We start from the raw sequence: 18180 nt of genomic DNA, 5'->3' as shown, positions 1-18180 counted from the left end.
GATTTCCAACCTGATGCCTCCAGTCTTTCTATGTCTCAGGAGAGGAAAAATATTATATATAAATAAAAATTGCTGCAGTAAAGATTTAATCTGAGATAACATTGTTTTAGGCTATATTGCTTTTTAAAAGTCTCTTAACCTGACAACTTAATGATCTCATTAACTCTGCCAGATAGGGAGATAGGCACAGACGCGACAAGGAAAACAAATTAGTGGCAGCATCTACACAGGCTCCTGATTGCCTGCAAGACTGGGGTTCCCAGAAATGCTAGAGAGTAAAAGCAGTGCTGGCTTGGGTAACTGGGGGCCCTAGGGATCTTAGTGTTCTGACCTCTCCACATAGGTTGACAGAAGAAAATACTGCACTCAGGGCAGCTGGATCCTAAGCTTCCTTGGCAGACTGTGCCTATCTTATTCCAGCCTCAACTCCAGCCCCAAGCTGGCTGGAGGAATTTGGGACCCTCTGATGGCAGTAGGACCCCCGGACGGAGCCAAAGTTTAGCTTTCCATCCCTGCAGCTGCTACCATAAGCCCACTCAGCTCCCAGTTGGGATGCTGCCTACTCAGCACCCAGAATGGATCTGAATTTCAGTTATTATTTTTTATATATTTTGTGACGGTGAGGATCAAACCCAGAGCCTCATGCATACTACTCAAGCACTCTACCTCTGAGCTATACCCCCAGCCCTAAGCCCCAACTATTAATGGAAATGGCCAGTGATGTACTTTTCTCATCCAACTACTTCCATGCCTTTTAAGTTACCAAACATATTTTTTCCTCCCCTAAGTTTGGTGTCAGCATGGGAAGTTTTCTCTTGCTTGAATACTACAAATAGTTCAAATCCTAAGTAAAGCAAAATACAGCTTGGGGGAATCTACCCAGATGGGGTGAATCTATACTCTTTCCCCCTGCCCATTCTGGCTCAGTCATTAGACATCATTAGATGGCTCTGAGAAGCCAGTGGACAGAAGGGACGTCAGAAGGAAATCTGAGCAATGAAATCAAGCCAAAAAAAAAAAAGATATTTTATTTTAAAAACAGGTTTGTGGGATTTTTCTGTTTGCATTCAGTACATTGTCATTCAGACATCACAATACTATATACAGATACACAACATTTTAAAAAGAGCCTATTTCTGATGGACATTTCAAAAGAACACTGTTTTGTAATGCGCCAGTGCGAAGAAGGAAGGAGGTGAGGGGCCCCCACAGCACCAAGTTGGCCTTTGAGAGGGGAAATATTAGGCAGCATCTACATTTAGCTGGATAATTGAGGACCAGTTATTTTAGGCTCCTAGAGTAGCTCCTCTAGCTTTCCTAGGAAACTCAGTAAAAATGAAAGTGTAAATCCTCTCTCTTCAGCTATTGTTTTGATGGAGAACTGACCAGAGAAAGATTCTACTGAGGCACCCACTCTCCATCCCCTTCAAAGAGAAGTTTATTCTTTTTTTTTTTTTTTTTAAATGTTCTGTTTCTGAGCTTGGCCTAATTCCCAACCTCACCAGAAGAGATAAAGAGGAAAGATAAGCCACATTTAGCACTGGGGTTGGAGTTTTGTCCTCCTTGAATTTCCACATGAGTGAGAGAGAGAGCATAGCAGGGAGGTGGTGGGGACAAAGGCAGCTTCAGAGAGAAATTGTGTTCAGGTTGGGATGGGGTTAAGGGTTGCACCAACTCCAGGTTTTGTTGAAATAGGAAAGAAAACCTAAAAGTTCTAAGCAAGATCTGTACTCCAATCAAGCTGCCAGGTCCCCAATAATTATCATCAATATTATTAACACGACTTTAAAAATATGCCCAAAAATCTTAACTGGAAAATCTTGCCTATGGAATGCAAGAGGGAGAGGGAAAAGGAGAAACTGGAAGGGAAGTACAAACTCACCAGATCCTGTGCCCAAGCCACACCCCTAAGAAGGGTCTTCTACCATCTTGGGCATAGGATGAGGCAAGGATAGGGTCATTTGGGACACCCCCCACCAACCCTACTTTGGTTGGAATGATTGGGCTCTCCGCTGCCATTCTTCTATTTCTGGTGAGGCGAAGGGAGACAGCCAGAGAAGTAGAGGCCCACGTCCTTCCTCGCCAGCTCCAAAACAGCTGAAGCTCCGTGAGTACCCTCTGGATGGGAGAGGGGGCGGGGATGGAATGCGGATTTAGGGCAAGGCAGAGCGCAGCCTCGGAGACTCTGGGCCTCCTGGCGCGGGGTCCTCTTTCTTGTTAACATTAAATACTGCATGGGTGCAGCGTCCTTCGTGGGTTCGGTTATGGTACAAAGCGGCGACATAAATAGACGGGGCGGGCTGCGGGGTGCGCGGTCAGGTGGAGTGGAGATGAGGCGCTTTCGATTTGCTGACCACCTTCTTCTCTTTCACCCGGCGGTTCTGGAACCAGATGGTGACCTGGCGCTCGGAGAGGTTCGTGGTAGCAGAGATGCGCCGGCGCTTCTCTTTGGTGATGAACTTGCTAGCCGCATACTCCTTCTCTAGCTCCTTCAGCTGCACCTTAGTGTAGGGCACACGTTTCTTGCGCCCGCGCCGGTAGCTGCTCACTTCAGGCTGTAGGGGAACCACATCTGAGGGGAAAGAGAAGGCGGGCGGGAGCAAGTGAGGCAAGCGGCTGGATCTGGGTAGAGGCCGCAAGCAAGGCTGTGACACTGCTGAAGCACAGGGTTTGGGCAGGGACTCAAAGAGGGCCCGAGGATTGCTCTGCCTAAGCAATCCTTTGCACCTTTGCTATTAACAAAGACAGGAATAGGGTGAGACCATTCTGGCCTCTGGTACAAATTTCAGGGGAAGAGGCGCCAAAAAGTCAGTGATTAAGATAATATTTTAATGCAATGTTTAAAATAATCAAAATGAATGCAAAAAAACCCACAATAAGCAGAATATCAATTTAAAAAATAAATACAGGATCAGTATTACTGATTTTTCATTTTGCCTCGGGCTCCAAAATGGCTCTGCATAGCTCTCCTTATTAGGAACCTTGAGCCTTTAGAGGGGAGCCTCTAAGGACCTTCCATGCCTATAGGATCCCGGGTATTTAAAAAAATACCTTCCTACAGTTGGCTCATTGAGTGCCTATCAGTCTATACTCTGCCCCATCATCAGAGGAAGGAGTTCTGTTGTATGTGTGTTCTCGGCTTCAGTGAGCACAGACAACCAAATGGGTTCTTATGCCTTTGGGCACTGGCCTTGCAATAGAAATCTGAGGTACCAACATAAAATGTCAGGAGAGGAAGGGTGTCCAGGGGAAGCCAGTCTATTTGGGGACAATCACTCTAAAATTGGGGCTCAATGTTGTAAGCCACCTAACAGCAACCAAGGTGAGAAGTCCTGTCTCAAGGCATTGGAAATCAGGTAGTGGGGGTCCACACTCAGGTCCCACCCAAACAGAGCAAATTTGGTCCCAAACTCTTCACTGTTCCATTCTTTTAAGGCTAAAACAAACTAACTACATTCCATGAGAGTCCTAATTCTAATCCTAACCTTGTCATTCCCATCACAACCAGTTCAGTTTCTTTGGACTCTGAGAATTTCACAGGAACTGAAAACAATATGTGACTTATATCCCTGTCTTCTACTCTACCCTCACCCCTGGCAGTAAAGGTCACAGAAACACTTTCACAGGGAAGTGGGGAATGAGGAAGATTAACTGAATAACTCAACTCTCAATTTTTTCCACATAAGTATTATACTTCATTAGGTAGAAGCCAATGAGGGAGACTGAAATATGTGAAGTTTCCTCTTCATTCACACTATCCTTTGGAGTTCAGAGTGAAGATACAAAATTCCTCCTGAAATGCTTCTTCATACCCCACCCACACAAAACACCTTCCTTGCACCTACTCCCATTGGGTCTGCACTCTCCCAGGGATGCTTATCTATACATGCTGGGGAAAGAAGAGTTCACAATCAAATGTAGGGAAAAATAAAATGCCCAGTAAGAAAACAGGGGTGAGGGAGTTCCAATAGCCTGCTTTGGCTGTCTTCATGGTGACAATTTCTCAGGAAAACTGTGCAGCTTTTCATTTTTCTCTGTCTCTGTACAAATAAAGCCATTTTTTAAATCTGAAAAACAAAATAACTTCATTTTAACAGATAAGATCCTTTAAGTTAAAAAATGATTTTTAGGTACAAGATAATTTTTAAAAATTCTTAGTTCTCAGTTTGTTTTTAGATATGACCATGAGTTGAGAAATTGATGATTCAGGGACAAGAAAAAAAAATGAACAGGGTAAGTAGTGATACAATGAGTTTTCTGGTTTTGCTTTTGTTTTTAAATCCTCAGAACATTTCCTCAGGTTTATTTTGTTAAACCCATTTAACCAGATCAGGAACCTGAGACTCAGAGAGGATAAAATAATTTAAACGTCAGAATCAAATTTTTAAATTCAGATTCTTTGAACTCTTAATATAATGACATCATATGTTTTAAAATGAAAATAGGCCATGTAGTATAACTCAGCTTTAAAACACCCCTTTTTAAAAATTTTTCCTAGAGAGCAAAGATAGATTTTACTTTCTGAATTAACCAAATAATTGTCCCTGATTTTTTTGCTTCACTTTCTGTGAACTCTTACAATTACTTACCTAATTTTGACTATCTAAACTCCAACTCTAAATTTCTAGTGAGGTTTAATCCACAAAACCCTAAAAAAAAAAAAAAATCTGTTTAAAAAGCAAACAACTAGTCTAAACTGGTTATTTTCTCTATAGGATGACACTAATTGATTTGACCAAGATTTTCATTTTTCAATTTCAGCCAGAGTGCAGGCTGTCTGGCTTCTTTAGGAAATCGCTCCAGTCTTGACTTTTCAAAGAAGCCCCCCTTTCATTGTCTGTGGCCTTTTGGAAAGGAAGTAGGATCTACAGATGTGGAAACATCTGGTAGATGAGACCTTGAGCTGTGTCTACACTGGCTAAAATAAGTGGGGACTTGGCTATTAATTTCACAACTACTCCCTCCCTAGACTCCCTCTAGATCTCATACACCAATCACTTCATACCTCTCAACCTAGTCAACACCTTTGAGGAGTGAATGAAAATTAGATCATTGCTTAGCCTTAGCTTTTTCTTGGAGCCCAAGGGGCTTCCATGTACAGGTTCTCACAGCCAAGCCACCCTTTATTACTCACTCCCAAAAGCAGGCTCTGGGCTCTGAAGACCATGTTGTCCAACTAGAAATCCAGCTAGCTGCTCTTCTCAACCCAAATCCAAAGGGATTTCTAATATGGTCCAAGTCATCAATGTTTCTTTCTCTCCCCCTTAACCCCATCTCTCTTTCTTTTTCTCTCTCTCCCTCCCTCTTGAATTCTATCCTGGATTTTGTCTCTCTCAGTTAAAAAAAAAAAAAGAAAGAAAGAAAGAAAAGAAAAAGGAAACGGTGTCTACACTCATCATAAGACCAAAAAAAAAAAAAAAAAAAAAAGAGCAATGAAGCAAGGGTCTGTATAATTGGAAGAAGGAAGAAGCCACAACACATCTCCCTAATTATCTGGATCTTTCTGAACAATTGCCTCCATCTCCCACACCAGCCCAGACTGCCATAGATGAGGTTTCTCAGAGCCAGAGGCACTGAAGAGAGACAGTGGTGTTTATGCCTAGATGTTGCCGAACAAACCACAATTGCATAGACAGAGTTATCTAGAAATCTCACTACTTCTAAAAGATCTGTGTGGGTAGAAAGATGGAGGGTGTCTGAAGATAATTTCTTTTTCATCTGACTCTCGCCCAGACCTCTGCATTCACTGAGGTACACCATCCCAATCCTATTTCTACGGAGTTGCAGAGGCACACTGGGTTTTATATCCATTCCATGCTATAATTTTCGAATGTATTAAACCTCAATTGGGCTGTATTTTTTTTTTATTTCAAAGATATTTTTCTCTAGGAGGCTGTGATAGAAAAGTGTTTATTTTTAGCAGATTTTTTTCCCCCTGAGAGCCTTTGAGATGTTTATTTTGATCAAAGATATTCCTGAGCTTCACTCCAATCCTTTATCCCCACCAGGATTCACATGCAAATCATGGATATTAGAGTAGCTCTTTCTCTTCTACCTCAAGACTCTAAACACTTTGTCCATTGCTGTAGGCCTGGGTGCTCCCACCCACAGTGGGCCTGCTGGGCACCTGCTCTCCTGCCTATTGGTCCCATTGCATGGTCCATGGGGTCCACTGCTCCAGAAATTCATACTGGACCCTCATTTTCTAAGGAACTTTCTGTTTTGGTCAAACAGAGAATTAAAGGGCAACCTCTCTATAATACATTATAGTATACCTACATGTAAACTGCCTATCTTCTAGAAATATTTCACATTAGGCAGTTAATAAAAAATCATGTAACATTTAGTTCTTACAACCAATAAAGAGTAGGTGATGCATGATACCATGTACTAAAATTATATCATACTTAATTCTGATAGTCAGAAATGGGGTGACTTGTGTTGGTCCCACCCTGGTATAAGGTGTGTTAGTAAATTTCATAATGGTTACAGAACATTGTCTGCTACTCTCTAACATCATTCAGTGATTCTTCACCATCTACCTCTCTTCCCAATCCCAACCCGGATACAGAGGAATTTTAGGCCCACCCTTAGGAGGTCTTCAGGTCTATGCTTTCCAATGAAAATATCCCTGGCCCCAGCACGTGTAGCTAAGGGGGCCTTTTAGGCATTATAGGGAGATATCTGGGGCTGCTCTGGTCCCCCAAAGACCTTTGAATGCATCACATCAGAAGGAAGGACCTTCTCTCACTGAGCTCTGTTTACAGGGACAGCAGACTCAAATGCTGGCTTCTCTAGACCCCAGAGAATCCTTATTTCTCAAGGAAATGGAATCCAAAACTACTGATGTGGTTTTGGGAAATCTGGGATTGGTCTTTCTCCTCTGGGGAAGGGTGGGAGTTATAGAAACCTTTCCTATTCAGAGATAGTATCCGTTGAAAAAAGAATAGGTCATTAGTATATTGTCCTCTCACATACACAGCTATGCAAGATTCAGGGGTCCCCAGGCAATGGCCTGGACCCCAGATCCTCACAGGTCTTCTTACTCCACCCTGCATCCACAGCCCCTCTTTCTCTGTCTGGGGCACCAACAACTAACTCTTTTTTGACCACATTTGGGAGATGTGGAAGTGGAGACATTCATGGGATTTGAGCTCAGCATACCAGAGTGCCAAAGAAAATTTAATAGGGCTTGCATCCCTCTCCTCTCTTGTTCCTCTCGAGATTTTAGCTCTTCGAGACCCTTAACAATCTGAGTATCTATGGATGAATTTTTTAAATAAATCAAGAAAAAACTTACAGTTCTACAGTATCTGGCAAATTAGATTGCTATTTTTTAAAAAGCACTACTGCCTGAATGATTCTGAAAATCCAGGCAAAGAGAGGGCTCTTATCCCCTCCTGCAATTATTCAGTGGGTTGAGAGTTTTGTCCTAGATTTCAAGGCAATGGAGGCCCATTCCACCCCCATTCTGACCAGCCAGCGGGTTTAAGGTACAGTAGCTCTGCGTGAGGCTGGAGCGGGAAGGGGGAGGAAGAGGTGAGCTCCTGACCCGAGCCCGAGCCCGTGGCCGGGCGCTCGGCGCCTGTGATTGCTTCACTCTCGACCCGGCAGCTCCGGGGAACGTGTCGGAGCAGATTTCTCCCCAGCGCATTCCTCAGCTCAGCTCGCCCGGCCGGCTCCATCGACAGCCCAGCCGAGCCGGCGCGCCGGGGCCAGACGGCGGGGGTGGCTGGGGCGCGGAGCCCCGGGGCAGGCAGGGCGGGAGGGGTCCCCGGCGGCGGCGGCGGCTCTCGGGCCCCTTCCTTACCTGGGAAGGGAGACTTCCAGAGGTGGGCGGACTGCGACTGCTCCTTGGAGCAGTACACCTGACTGTCCCAGCCATTGGAGAGAGCCCAGTGCTGGTAGCCTTCGACCGGGATGAGCGCGTCGTGACGCGGCTCCGGGTGCCCGCTGATCCCAGGCACCACCGACACGTCCAGGTAGCCGGGCATCGCCTGGTAGGAGCTGGCGAAACTGGGGTAGAAGGCGAACTCCTTGGCCCTGGAGGACAGGTCGTCTCCGGGCAGGGAGCCCGACGGCTCCGGGTACTTATCGCCCGGGTGGTAGGCGCAAGGCTTCTGCTGCAGGTTCACGTTGTGCGACAGGCGGCAACCGTAATAGCTGCCCCCGAATGGGTAACCATAGCCCAAGGTGGCGCTGGACGAAGTGGGGGGCGCCGGCGGCGGGGCGCACTGGCGCGCCGCCTCCGGGGCCGGGATGTCCGTGTAGACGGCGCCCTGAGGGGCTCCCAGAGGAGCAGGCGGGCGGCCCAACACCGGGTGCGGAAGCAGGTCGCGGCAGTGGCTGGCCGGGCAGCTGCTGCCCAGACCGTCCATGCTTGGGGCTTTGCCGGGGCTGGCTCCGCTGCAGCCGGCCCCCGTTCCTCCCGCACCACCTCCTCCCCCGCCGCCGCTGCCGCTCTCCGCCGCGCTGTCCTCATAGACGTACATAAGGCTCTCCGGCCAGCGTGGATGCAGGAGCAGCGAAGTCGTCATGACATGATCTGCTCGAGCTTTTTAAAAACTCCACTTGCCAGAGGCAGCGAGCTAGGGAGACACCTCGCTCCCTATTTCCCTCCCCCATCCCTCCTCCCTTCCCTCTCCACCCCACCCCTCCTCCTCCTGGTGCTTCCACCTCCCTCCACACAATCCCTCTACGCATGCGGGAAACACTTCATTAAGAAATCCACCGGCTTCCCTCCCACCTCCCCTCAGCACTCCTTCCGCTCCCACGTGACGGCGGTCGGCGCACGTGACGCTCTGGCTGAGTCTCCAGGGGTTCCCTCCCCTCGAAGTGGGGCGGGGCGAGAAGAAATGAGGTTTTTGCTGATTGGTTCTCAGGAGGGGAAAAGGAGGAGGGAGTTGAGAGATTTAAAGGGACAGGGTGACGCCCCCCTGGCAGGCCCTGAACGCGAGAGGGAGGAGGGGGCGGCTGAATTTGGCCGACGCAAAGGGGCCAGGGGAGGAAAGCGCTATCTCTGGGCACCTCCCCGGAGGCTCTGGATGTGCACCAGCTAGACAGACCCCTACCTCCAAGCCAGTCGCTTTGACTGCCAAGTCCTTAGATTAAGGCTTGGAGCTAAGAGTGGGGCGAAAATGGATTTTTAAAAATAATAATAAATGAAGAAACTAGAAAACAGGATGGAGTGCTCGGCTGTGGCAGGCTTCGCTCCAGCTCGCGGCTGGAAAGAACCGAAGACGCCGGGCAGCAAGCCTTTGATGCTGATTGTGTTTCTATTTCGGACCTTCAGTCTCTTACTCCAAAGCGCCAGTCAGGGAAGGACCCTTTTTTCTCTTTGCTGGTAGTGGAGAGGGTTTGGGAAATGTGGTAGCCCCCAAACACAGACTTCATCATAGGGGTTGGACAAGCGTGCAGAGATGGAATACTCTCAGCGAGAAATAGAGAAAGAATAAAAGGAGGGAAATGGGACAGAGAATAGACTGATACTTCAACATGCAATAGAAATAAAAGCCTCTGAATGAGATTTTAAAAAAAAAAAAGAATTAGGGAGGCGGAATTTGGTCTATGAAGGCAAAAAGTATTGGATGCTATGAGAGCGCTCCTGCCTGTGTAAATGTACTAAAGGAAGTGTGCAAAATGGGGGGAAATTGGCGCTGCCCCTTGAAGAGTCCACTCCCAGGTACAACTCTGGGGGGACACTGGAGGTCCGACCTCAGTCCTACAGTACCCAGGCATCCTTAGCTGCCTGGGCTGATCCTGGAAGGTGAAGGCCAGACAGAGCCCAGTTCCACGCAGTCCCCAGTTGAACACCTCGCTGTAGCTCCCACAGTTTTCTCGGGGTCACTCCTGTAGTGTGAAGTATTTTTATGTCCTAAAACTGTCTCCTATTTCAAAGAAAAACTAACCCAACTTACTGATTTCTCAAAAGCCCCCCTTCTTTCTTCATAGCCCTCTGACTTGTCTGGAGCCTCAATAGAGTCACCCCTTTGCGGGGGGCATCTCTGCGCGGAATTGAGCCAAGTTCTTTTTCAGCACAGGGCCTCCCTGAGGAGAAGAGGTAATAAAAAGAGGGGGGAGGAATGGGGGAGAGGGGCTGAAATGTCTCCATGTCTCCCTCTTTCTTGCCTCTGCCACAGACTTTAAATGCTGGGTGCTCTTGTTTGCATAAGCAGTGGCCAAGCATCAGATCCTTGCCAAACCGAACCTACTGGACCCCTCAAACTCTCAAGTTAGACAGTAAATAGCCAGGTCTGCGGATTTACACTGCGACCCCCACAGTCGCCTCCCTCTTCCCTTGAGGGGAAGGTGGTATTTGATGGTTGAGAGCTGCCCATGCGTTGGTGAGTTAATTCTTATCAGCATAGTCTTCAATCAGAAGGGTCATCTGAGAATTCAGAAAGCAGGCTGGGTTGGGGCAGTAGGTGGAAAAGTACAATAGAAAGAGGTTGGAAATACAAGTAGGCCTGCTTGGGTATGTGTTGAGGGCAATGATGGTGGGAGGAAAATAAGCAAGGGGAAGATGGGATCTTGCCGGAACGGTGTTTAGCTGAGAAACTAGCTACTCTCCCGCTGGAGTCCAAGGTCAAGGTAAAAACAAGGAAAGCAAACTCAGGTTGGCCAAGTCTAGACTGGGTCCTGAGACCTTGGGCCCCTTACCTAAGACCTGGTTAGTGGGAGGTGGGAGAATAGTGAGATCCGCTGTTTTTCAGTCTGTGGGTGGTAGAGGAGGTGCAGAGGCCCTAGCTACAGTGTGAAGTGCCGAATCCACTTGGAGAATCCAGGAGGAGTGGACCGGTTCTGTAGGGCCGCCAGGAGAAACAAAGGACCTGGAGCTTCGGCCCCTTTCCTTGGACTCTCTCTGGTCCAGTCTGATGCCAGAAGGACCCAAAGGAGTAAGGGCCAGAACGGCGGGAAAGGTCTGAGTACAGGGCGGCCCAGCAATAAATAAAATTAATAGTATGTTCTTTTCCAGGTTTATATAAGGGCATTAACTATTCCTATTGCAATGAGATATAGGTTTAATTAACCCGGGAATTTTACAGTTTCATTTATTAGGGGCATTGTGCGGCCAAAATTTAGCGGCAAGAAGAAAGCAAGGGAACCCAAGGAGCCTTTCTCAAGAAGACCAGATGCATATGTACTCCCACCCCCACTCTTCAACATGGGGGCGGGCGCGGGAGAGGGCTGGAGTGGAAAGTTCGCGGCTAAGGGCACCAAAAGCTGCTGGGGACGTCTGACAGGCATGCTCTGACCGACACCCCCAACCCCTTTCATTTGGTTCCCCAAGAGTTTCCGCGCCTGCCGACGCAGGCACCACGACTAGGACGCGCCAGACCCGGGAGGGAGAGTCGGATGGAGAGCCTGACGGCGGGCGGTGTAAAGTAAAACGTTGCTGGTTAATTAACTTTAAGCCTGGGGTCGCTTCTTTCCCCTCCCCGGCAAATGTGGATCTCGCTGAGACACAAATAAAATCAAATTAAATACTCCAGGGGAATATGCACCACTGGAAACGTAGTAATTACATCTCCGAAGCTATGCCGCCCTACAAAGGCGGGCGCTGAAACCTTTCGGCTACAATGCTCACCCTTCACCTCGACCCGCCGTCTTCGTGGATGGGGAGGTAGGGCTTAACTATGGATGAGGTTTAGAGAAAAACCAAGAGAAATGAGAAGGAATATGGCTTCCTGGTCTCTAGCTGAGCCACTGGTATTGGGGGAAAGATCGAGCGAGCCGTTAAATATACTAATGGAAAATGGCCCCTCAGTCTCATCAGGAAGTCCTGGCTCTGCTTTGGGCTGCCTTTTCAAAGGGATATCAGCAGTAGCCACTCAGCCCTCAGCTTTCTCTGGTGAACAAGTTCTCAGCTAGGTACAGTTAACCCATTATATAATGGATATGTTCAATGTGCTTTTTCACTGAGTTTTTTTGTGTGTGCACTCTGTCTGTGTGTGCACACGCGCGTGCATGTGACACACACTCCTCATACTCAGGCTCCAGGGCTTGCTCCTTGCTCGTGTACACAGGCACTCAGTGTCTGTGAATTTGGGGATATATACGGGAGCTATTTCAGCACATGCCCTTATGGACACAGTTCACATGTGCTCATGGAGATACCCAGCTCTCTACCTAAATTCTCTTTATAAATAAAGGTTTCTGTTTGCCTGCTTATCTGTCTGTATGCATACTTGATTTACATGCTGATCCTACCCTCTACTTATGAAAACATGTCTCAGAAAAATACTAGAAAAATGAAGAGGCAGCTATCTGTGTCTTTCTGAAGTTGGAGGATTGAATTCCTGGCCCACTGCGACAAATGCAAAATCGGAGATGAAACTTGGCAGCAATTTCAGCAGGAAAGGTCAAGACTGATGCACACACTTGAGGGCTGGGTGTAGTTTGAATTCTAGGCTAGGGAGAAGGATGAAAGAAATGAGATTGGTGTGTGTGTGCCTTATTTGATGCCCAACTTCCTCCTCTGGAAATTCGGCATCAATTGATTTCCCTCCCTGCCTTCCTTTTCTGTTTCTACCATATTTCCCAAGGTGCGGGGGAACACTTGAAGTTCTGAAGCTTCTGCCCCCACTTTTATGCGAGAAATTCCAGTTTAAAAAAAGGAGGGGGTGGGTTGAAGCTGTAGGAGAACAAAGAGCTTCACCATCATGGGGTCTGGACTCAGGCCTAGAGTTGGGGCCTTGTAGGACTGACAGAGTTTGGGGGGCCCTTTCCTGTCCAGAGTCCTGGCTGCAGGATGGAAGAGATTAGTAGAGGGGAGAGGACATAGCTGTCCAGGCAAGAAAGGGGTTTTGAAATTATAGGAAAGGTCTTAGGGGTTCATAAAAGGCCTATGAGGGAGCATCCATCAGTGTTTCTGAGTGGGGAACCCTCCCACACAGTCTGAAAAAATTCCTGTTGGTGAGGATGGAAGGAAAAGTGACTTGGTGTTCTTGGGCAGTGTCTATCCCCTTCCTCTCCTCTTTCTAGAATGTTGGGGCAAGTGCAGATTCCTGGATCTCTCTAGAACCTGCTCAGTCTTTGATCTCTCAGTCCCCACAGCTTGGACTCAGAGAAGGGTCATTAGGCCTCTCTTCCCGACCTGGGAACTCACCTCCTGGACAGCACTGCCATCCTGGCATCTCCTTCGCTAGGCCCCCAGCTTGAGGGGATAGGACCCAAGGTGAATGAAGCATCATTTTGTTTGAGTTTTCCATTTCCCAAAGCCAAACTTGCCCTCCTCCAGCCCTACCCTCTTCCTTCTTTTGGACATCAGGGAAATCCACTCCTTTCTGCTGTCTAGGTGGCCCAGGTTTTTTTTTTGGGGGGGGGCATCCCAATCTTTTCCTCTATAGTTCTGCAGGGATCCATACAAAGATCCAGCTTTAGGAAATCAGCAGTCTTTTTCCTGGATTCTCCTCCAGCCTGTCCTGAATTGTAGATTCTGCCTGGTGGTGTACTGGGTTTGGTCAGGAGATGTCAGGTGGCCCTTTCAATGGGGAACTGTCAAGAAGCCGCCTCCACTGGCCTCTAGAATTCTCAACCCCAGACCTCTTTCTTCCAATTTCTGTCCTGCTAGTCCCACCAAGCTCACTACAAAGCCCCCTCCCCAGCCCTCCTCATCCACTAGGCTCTTTCCCTTGCCCTTTTCTAATCCTTGCTCCTCCCACTCCCTTTTCTTTTGGGGCAGGCAGCATCTCAGTCTGTCACTTGTCCCTCTACTTTAACAAAAGAAATTTAGGGAATAAACGCAGAGTTAAGAAATTAACAAAGTATCTCCTCCCCCTTCTGGCCTCCCAGGAGCCTCCTACTCAGTCCTCTGCTACAGGAAAAGGCCCTTCTCCCCCAACCCCTCCCCACAAAAACCTCCCCCTTTTAGGAAGCCCTTCAGAAACAGACAAATAAAATCTCTCCTGGTTTTAGGGCCTGTCTGAGAGGGAAGTCCAAGTTCATTTTCAAGTTAGACAAGGGAGCTAAGGGGGGTTGGAGAAGAGGTGGAGGAGTGTTTGCTGGGGGCTGAATTTGGCTTCCTTGCAGAGACCTAACAAAGGCCCCTTTTGGTCAGAAAACCAACAAACTGAATGCCTGGAAAAGGTATTTATCACTTTCAATCATTTCCTCCATTTTTAAAAGTTTAGGTTTGGGGCTTCTGGAAGGGAGGCAGACTAGACACTTTAAAGGAAAATAAAAGATTTGCAATTACTTTAAAAGAAGATATGAAAAATAACATTTTTCTTAGAGCAGAGAGGAGTTGTGGACCCCAATACTACATTCTTCTGGATGAAGGTGAACTGTTTAATTTGTCCCAAAGAATGAATAAATACAAAAGATATAGTTGAAGATTTGGGCATTTTGCCTATAATGAGACAAAGGATCCTCTAAATGCTACTATGATGTGGAAAACGGAGATTGGTGGGACCTTAAGAGGCAGATGGTGGAGGTGCATGTCATTGTGAGGAAAAGGGAAAATTATTCTCTAAATGGATCACAGCCTAACTGTCCCTATGACAAGACACCTTAAACCATGGCAGCAAAACCACATTTTAATCTGAAAAATCATTGAACATAACACAGTAAATTAAGGGCCTTCAAAAGATATCTCATGAAAAGAAAGATAACTTAATTCTCCCCTCTCTAAAAGAGGGGAGAAGAGACTCAGGCTTCAACTAGAGGGGGAAGGTACCCCCTTTCTGCTAAAATGGCCAACCTTTGTTGGATTCCTGTAGCAAAAAGGTAGAATAAACCTTATATGTCTGGTGACTGGGACAAGATTCCTGCTGAGGGTGATTAATTAAATCTTCCTAAAACATATATAATTTAGTGTAGTTTTAGTGAAAGGAGGGAAACTATCATTCTGATATTCTTGATGTGGGGGCCTCATAGACTTCCCCTCTTTCACTGCCTCTTCCCTTCTATCCAGAGTTCTCTCTTTTAGGAAATTTAGAGGTACTTCCCTCCCTCCCACCCTCCTTGCTGTGATGTTTCCTTGTACTTGAAGCAAAGCTAACAGAATCCAAAGAACTAGAAAGGAGAATGAGCTCATCCATTTTCCCCTTTTCCCAAAGACTCCTACACTCACTGACACTATCAAAGAAAATTTAACTCAGATAAAAGGAAGTATCTTCCAAAGCATACAGGATATCCCAGGCTCCTTGTGCTTGGTTATCTTTAGCACTTTTGAGGATCATAATTGTTGAGTTCTGGTTTTGGGACAGTGTGTGTGCTGGGAAACATGTTTTGTAATGGGTGTGTACTGTGTGGATCATCAAATCAGAGGTGCTGGTTGGCACAGGCCGACGAGTGAGCTTGAAAGGAAAGGAAACAGTTAAGATGTAAGCTTGGAAAAGACCCTGTGGATCCACCAAATCCTGCTTGCTTTCTCCAGATACAATCTTCTTTCCCTAGGCTGAGCCACTGTAAGCAAAAAATTTCACTTACATGCAGTTCTCACGACATAGAGGGAGAGAACCTTGTGTAACTCCTCTCCTACTCCAAAGCCTTAGGAGAATCCTTTTCTGCTATAAGCTGTACTTGTGATTTGAAGCACTTATAACCCTCTTTTCAGTGTTTGGCTTATAAATGAATTTCCCTACAAAGAAGTAATGTAAATTTATTTCTCTGTCATCTATCATAGATCCATAATTTCTACACAAGTATATGTAATATATGCTTTGTTAAGCATTAAGGTTTAACATCAGATAAATATTAACATAATATAGGCACCCTCAGATACCTATATCCGTATAATTGGATAATTAAAACTTATTTTTTTTTCTTTTTGAAAGTTTCCTTTGACTGTGAAAACATAGCCATGTTTAATTTTAAAAATTCAAAGCCTTAAATTGTCTTTACACCCATGCTGAGATGGTGGTGGGGTTTGGTGAACCTATAGTTCGAGGGTAAAGATATGTGTTTGGCCCAGACTTCTTTATTAATCCTACTCCACCGGTGCTTTTTCTGATACAGTTACCTATTAAGCAGAAATGGGGTTCAGGCATGTGTAACTGCAGAGTTTTTCTTTCTTTCTTTTTTCTTTTTTATTTTTAAGAGGTAACAAAGACAACAGGTCTGAGGTTATCCAGGAGCAACTTCGCAGCATACAGTTCTCAGATTTATTTTTTTCCTCAAGCATCAACTAGTGGAATTTTGCATCTGCAAACTACTTACCATATCACAAAGCTTGGCAGAACATTAGCGTTGATACTGTTCTTTCAGAATAGTTTTCTTCTAAGGATTTGGTGATGTGGGTCATTCCCAGAACCCATAGAGGGATTCTGCTCAGCCTGAGGAGTCATCGACCAACCCCGCAGCCTGGCTCCACCGGGAACTCCAACATCTAACTCCTTCTTTTTCTTTCTCTCTGGATTGTTCCCAAGACTCGGAGAGTTCTGTAGTTTATTTTAATATACTGATTCTTTTAAACATGTGGCAATTATTTACTATTTTATTTCACTAATGCCCACCAAGCTTAAGCTTGGCGAAAGTCGCTTTCACACAGGACAATAAATGGCCGACCCGTGAAGACAGCGGGATGAGTGCCCGCATTGGGAAGCGCCAGCTCCTCTCTCTGCAGCAGAGCAAATCAAGCGAGGCAGGCACACTCACACCCGATATCCTGATTGATGCACTTGTGTGCACTCTATGGGCACCTATAGCTGAGTACATAGGTGGGTATATTTATTTGTGGGGTAGAACAGAATCCAGTGGGATCCCTGAGAGCTAGCTCTATTGTGTGGGTGGCTTCTCTGTCTTACCGAACTGCCTGGGCATTCATGGGTTCTATGTGTAAACAGAATGGAAGGGTTGGTAGTTAGGTCTCTGTACCTCCAGGGGCTCCTAAGCTTATCTATAGACCGTCAATTTCTGTTGGTAGCATCTACTGCCAGGACCAAAACCCAGGTTTCCCTCTCTTCTCCCTCATGGTTCTCTGGTCCCTGTGGGAAAAGCACCTTTCAAATGGGGAAAGAAATAAATTCCTATTTTCTTTTCTTTATGCCCAGTCTTCAAATAGAGAAGTGGTATAAAAATAAGCATATATCTACAAAGATTTCTTTGAAAATTGAGTGAGTTCCTGACTCAAAAAAATGGGAGTGGAGGAGGATGATAGGTGGGTGGAAAGTACTAGGGACTAAAACGGAGAGAAACCCTGCAAAAAGACATATAAAGCTGCATAGATCTTAGATGGCATAACGGTAAAGGAGGAAAGAAAATTAATCTTAGTATTAATTTCTGTGCAGCTGTGTGTTCATTGCCATTTGCTGCGTATAGTGCACATAAAAATAACATGGCCATGTCTTACATGGAAGCCCACTAAGACAATATCCGCATATGCTTGGACATGTTTCAAATCTACTTCTAAACTTGGTGCACTGCAGGTCTGCAAATGTCCTACATTAAGTTTTATCTTCAGAATATTTTGTGTTCTAAACAGGATCATAAATAATGGATTTCTCCTGAACATTGCCAGTTAAGAGAATCAGATTCACTATTTTTCAAAGCTCAATCCTACCTTTGAAAAAAGTTTCCTAAAATGTGATTCATCTTGGGAAAAAGAAAGCTTAACTAACACTCTCTCTACCAAAGATGTCTGTTCCCTCCATGGGGTGGGGGGAGTGGCCCTCTGGATACAGCCTTTAGAGAACTGGGCTCTGTGCCAGGTCTAGAAATACCCCTTTAGTCCCCATGCTGGTTTCTCAGGGCTCCCTTCTTAGGTTCTGCGTAGTGTGCTTGGAATACAGAGCTGAATCTGCCTTATCAAGTGGAATTTTCACCTGAAGACTGTGTAGGGTAAAGCCTAACTACTCTGCAAGTGCATATTCAGTCCTACCCAGCTTTCCTCATACTGGAAGAAAAATTGGAGCCCCAATACTATATTATTTCTGGCCAAGAAGTGTGTTTTGATCAACAGGAGTAGAAAATCCTTGTTCTGATTCTGGTTCTGGAGATATATATCTATATCTATCTCATAAATGCATATATATATTCATATATATGAACATATATACATATATGCATTTTAATAACTCTACACCTTTTATTACAACAAAACAATATCCTTCCAGAAACTGATGCCTCAGATTTTGTTCTTTTACATCTGGAAAAAAAAATTCACAGAAGACCCATTCCCCCATATCTGCACATATTGCATTAGTCTCTATTCGATTTTCCCTTTTCTTTTTCCTTTCC

General features: G+C 45.9%; 1 protein-coding gene across 1 annotated transcript; it reads right to left on the bottom strand.

Moving 5' to 3' along the window:
• Positions 1 to 1047: 1047 nt before the first annotated feature.
• Hoxc13 (homeobox C13) lies at positions 1048 to 8596 on the bottom strand. The gene is made up of 2 exons (XM_046435434.2): positions 7811 to 8596; positions 1048 to 2572 (listed from the first exon to the last, which is right to left on the bottom strand). Exons 1-2 carry the CDS (start codon positions 8535 to 8537, stop codon positions 2316 to 2318), a joined length of 984 nt encoding a protein of 327 aa, XP_046291390.1. The 5' UTR covers positions 8538 to 8596; the 3' UTR covers positions 1048 to 2315.
• Positions 8597 to 18180: the final 9584 nt, after the last annotated feature.

This window comes from Marmota monax, unplaced genomic scaffold, assembly GCF_021218885.2.
Source record: "Marmota monax isolate L192 unplaced genomic scaffold, Marmota_monax_Labrador192_F-V1.1 WCK01_AAM20220418_F8-fsc00012, whole genome shotgun sequence".
NCBI lineage: Eukaryota > Metazoa > Chordata > Mammalia > Rodentia > Sciuridae > Marmota > Marmota monax.
This window is presented reverse-complemented; position numbering and strand designations above follow the sequence as displayed.

Excerpts from the sequence above, each read along its gene's own strand:
- Hoxc13 (XM_046435434.2), bottom strand. The coding sequence starts at position 8,537 with ATGACGACTTCGCTGCTCCTGCATCCACGCTGGCCGGAGAGCCTTATG. Across the intron at positions 2,573-7,810 it reads CTGGAAGTCTCCCTTCCCAG|ATGTGGTTCCCCTACAGCCT; the intron begins GTAAGGAAGGGG and ends CTTTCCCCTCAG.